This window comes from Aegilops tauschii, chromosome 3, assembly GCF_002575655.3.
Source record: "Aegilops tauschii subsp. strangulata cultivar AL8/78 chromosome 3, Aet v6.0, whole genome shotgun sequence".
In the NCBI taxonomy this organism is placed as follows: domain Eukaryota; kingdom Viridiplantae; phylum Streptophyta; class Magnoliopsida; order Poales; family Poaceae; genus Aegilops; species Aegilops tauschii.
Window position 1 is genome coordinate 1,085,692 of NC_053037.3, and position 4,241 is coordinate 1,089,932.

At 39.1% G+C, this 4,241-nt stretch overlaps 1 protein-coding gene across 1 annotated transcript; it reads left to right on the forward strand.

Moving 5' to 3' along the window:
* The first annotated feature begins 321 nt into the window (after nucleotides 1-321).
* LOC109786893 (transcription factor bHLH162-like) lies at nucleotides 322-2,646 on the forward strand. The gene is made up of 4 exons (XM_020345453.4): nucleotides 322-395; nucleotides 484-648; nucleotides 1,364-1,753; nucleotides 2,402-2,646. Exons 1-4 carry the CDS (start codon nucleotides 369-371, stop codon nucleotides 2,468-2,470), a joined length of 651 nt encoding a protein of 216 aa, XP_020201042.2. The 5' UTR covers nucleotides 322-368; the 3' UTR covers nucleotides 2,471-2,646.
* Nucleotides 2,647-4,241: the final 1,595 nt, after the last annotated feature.

Sequence of the window (4,241 nt, forward strand, 5' to 3'; positions counted from 1 at the left end):
TGAGTTTAACCAATGGATCCATGCATGCACACGCTGCTGTCACCTTTGTCACTCAAACACACGGAGCTTTGCAATACGTTCGTACGCTGCTAGCTGCTAGCATAACAACAACACACAGCTGCAAATGCAAAGCTCCGTTGAAATTTCTCCATCCCTCTCCAACCACTACTGTAGCATGTGCACGTACTGAAATCCATTACTGTAGCCACATATATACCTCACTTTTTTTTAATACATTTTATACCTGGCATATTTTCCATACTCTCATAGGCCTAGGATATATCCTCAGGTCCCCTTCCGGCCGGCCACGCCACACAGGCACTCGTTCTTCTTCCTCCATCTCATCCTGCCTAGCTAGAGCTGCCTCCATGAAGCTAGCAGCTGCCTGCACTTCGGTATCTTCCTCTCCATTACGTTTAAATTAAATTTCGATATAGAGTATTAAGACCGCGGCTGCTGATCCATCTCTACCTGCTGAGCTAGATGGAGCTGAAGGCTAAGCCGGCGAGGCGCGGAAAGAGGACCAGGGCAAGCGGCGGCACAGCGGTACCGGTGAAGAAGGAGTTGGAGAAGGAGAGGAGGCAGCGCATGAAGGCGCTCTGCGAGAAGCTCGCGTCCCTCATCCCAAAAGAACACTTCCCCCACACTGTAATTAAGAACACACTTCTCTTCACATGCTATTTTTTTTCTAATTACATATAACTGAACAGTGTGATAGCTTTTTTTTCCAATAAAGGTTGGATTTACCTTGTTCTTTTTTATATATATACGAGTAGTTGATAGCTAGTTTGTTGTTTCTCTCCAATTCTCCATGTTTATATCTTGATCTCATCCTGTCCAGGTGGTAATGAGTTTATATATTGTGAATATATCAGTGGAGAATGGTAATTAAGAGTGTTTGTTGGGCATTTATTTTCACTTTAGGTACTACTATACGAAAACAAGTGCAAAGTACAAACACATTGTGGATTAAAGGAAATCCCCAGAAAAAATACGCGAAGTTTTAATAGTGGGTTATGGCAAATACCGGCAGAAGCATTAGCGCCCTAAATTGCACTATAGTAGTGCTCTAATTGGTGCTGGTTGATTTAGCATGATGCCCGTCTAAACGCTATAGCGCCGGGATAATGAGCTGTTTGAAACTATGGGTTTACACGAGATGCTATGAATAATATAGTTTCAAATCCAAAAGGTTTGTTATGTGTAATCACATGCATCACCATGAATAGATTGGAAGAAAAATACAACTCGTGTAATATCAAGAAAAAGGGTGGCTATCAGCCAAGGAAATCATGTCATCAAAAAAAAAGTTAAATTCACTTCATAATGTGTTCATATTATTGTTCCTTTAATGCATATATAGGATACAATGACCCAGCTAGGCAGCCTGGATGTGGCGGCATCATACATCAAGAAGCTCAAGGAGCGGGTCGATGAGCAACAACACAAGAAGACCTCTATACAAGCCATTGCTACCTTACTAGGAGTTAGTGGCATCTCGACTCCCAGTATCACCGCTACCACGAGCGGTGGCGCAGGGTCACAAGGAGGAGAAAAATTGGAGGCATGGCCACTAATGGTGGAGGTGCGGCAACCCGGCGATGCAAGCATGGAGGTGAGACTGATATGCAGCGCGGAGAGGCCTATCAAGCTCCATGAGGTGATCACCATTCTTGAGGAAGAAGGAGCCGTCATCATCAATGCTAATCACTTTGTTGCTGCCCACAGAATATTCTACACTATACACTCCCGGGTACGTAAACGTATTGCGCACGTAAGTCCTAGAATTAAGACTTCGACCAATAATTAATTATACAAATAAAATATAGTTTATGCGGAATGAAAAGTGTATCATTAAAAGCATTATTTTCTGAACGAACTGATTTTTGTGTCAAAATATTATTTTATTTCCTTTTTGGAACCTTGGAGCGATAGCATTATCAAAAATATGTGTTCATATTTGTCTGACGGGTAATGTTAGTTTCTAATATAACATTAAACTGAATTAACGACATATATAGAAGTAAAAGGCACAAAAGAAAATATAAGAGTGTCCCTGTGCAAATGTGAAACTTAACTGCAGAACTATAAATTCCTCTCCAATCATATTTTTTTTGGGTCTATAGAACGATAGAGAGAAACAAAAGAAGCGGGGAAGCTAGCCCAAAAGTTTGAAAACAACCGTACACAACATGACATCCACACCTTAATTGATTTCCTTTTTTTCTGTCCTTCTCTTGTAGCCAGAATGTATGTGCTAAATTTAGTTAGACACGTCTGCAAAAAATTGCCTTCTGTGATGGAGGATTGGTTTCAATCTAAATATCAAATTATAAAGTTTTCTAATTTGCATCAAATTAAGTTAACTAATTTCATAAATTTCTCTCTTGTTATTGTGCAGGCCTTCAGCACTAGAATTGGCATAGATGTTTCAAGAGTTTCCGAACGTCTGGGAGCATTGGTATTATAGTAAGTCGATTTGTGTAAAAAGGGAAAAATCACTTAACTGTATAAAAAAACATCCCACAAATGGTACATGATGTCTATTCATTAACTGACTATGATTAGGGATGGAAACACATTAACTAGCTAGTAAAGGTGTTGAACTCACAACATGATTAATGTATGAAAAAATATGTTGATCAATCTTCGATCTACAATCACCCTCTATAATTTGTATTAACAAGTTTTGGGCTATAATAGCTTGTTGTACATGTTAAAATATAGAGTTGTAAATGTGGTGTACGTATACTTCGGCTAACAACAACAACAACAACAACAACTGGAGTGCATGCACCCTCTCCAAACAATAGCATCCGTGTCAGTACATCACTGGAGAACTTTTTTGGAAAACAAAATTTTGGAATTCATTCATGTACTAATTGCTCGATATCTAGATTATGGTAAATGTTTGGTTGTGTGATTGCATGGTCGAGATGCCTGGACAAATCCGCGAGTTATGCAATATGTATCCCGGACCAAAAGAGCAGCGTGACTTAACAATAATTATTTAACTAAACAGCCGTAATTTCACCATGACATATAAATATTATTTCCTTAGTTAGGTACTGGTTCCGGCGAGATTAAAGAAATTAGCCCTCATGGATGCACAAGACCCTTTTCAGACTACATATATTTTGCACTTGCACGTTGAGAACAAACTAATTTGGGAAAGGAACAAATACCTTGAACATCAAGACTATGGCCGGACATTGAAAGTTAAGTTAATAATTCTTTGACAAAAAGAAAATTCTAGTTTCTGAACTAATGAAACATTGTACGAAACAGAGGAAAATATATGTGGATATTGGGGTGTGTAAGGTAGAAAGATTTAGTAAAGTATGAATCGTGCATAACAAATGAATGCATACTCGCACTGGCTCAGCAACTATATTAATGTTTATGTTCCAAAAGAAAAATAGAAGTGATGCATGGAAGGGAGAGCTAGGTGTGTATGGTAAATGTTTGGCTGGGTAATTGCATGGTGGAGATACGTGAACAAATCTTTGAGTTGTGCAATGTGTATCCCGGATAACGGGCGCACGGCTGGGACCAAAAGAGTAGTGTGACTCTTTTTTTCTCTTTTTTTGGAAAGAGCAGTGTGACTTAACAAGAATTATTTAACTAAACAGCCGCAATTTCGCCAAGACATATAAATATTAGTTCCTTAGTTAGCTAGTGGTTCCGGACAGGTTTAAGAAATTAGACCTCGTGGATGCATGATGCCTTTTTCAGACTACATATATTTTGCACTTGCACGTTGAGAACAAATTAATTGGGGAAAGGAACAAATGCCTTCAACATGAAGACTTTGGCCTGACATTGATAGTCAGGTTAGTAATTCTTTGACAAAAAGCAATATATGTGGATGTCAGGGTACATATGGTAGAAAGATTGAGTGAAGTATGAATCGTGCCTAACAAATGAATAAATACCATGCATTGACTCAACAAAAAAATTGCGGGGTGACTCAGCAATATGTTGATGTTTATGTTCCAAAAGAAAAAGAAAAGTGATGGATGATAGGGAGAGCTAGGCCGATGTTACATGCATGGAAATGTGCCGAATGAAGATGTGATTGCGTTTGGACCCATGCTCCACTTCGCTTTCTTCCCCGTTGCCAGAGGGTGATTGGGCGGGGCTGCAATGTTAACTTTTAAAAAGTGTCGAATTTGACATGATTTTTTTAAAGGAGGTTAAACCCATAGTCTTTGCATCCCTGTGATGTAGACAGACATGAT

Excerpts from the sequence above, each read along its gene's own strand:
- LOC109786893 (XM_020345453.4), top strand. The coding sequence starts at position 369 with ATGAAGCTAGCAGCTGCCTGCACTTCG. Across the intron at positions 649-1,363 it reads AAGAACACTTCCCCCACACT|GATACAATGACCCAGCTAGG; the intron begins GTAATTAAGAAC and ends ATGCATATATAG. Across the intron at positions 1,754-2,401 it reads TCTACACTATACACTCCCGG|GCCTTCAGCACTAGAATTGG; the intron begins GTACGTAAACGT and ends GTTATTGTGCAG.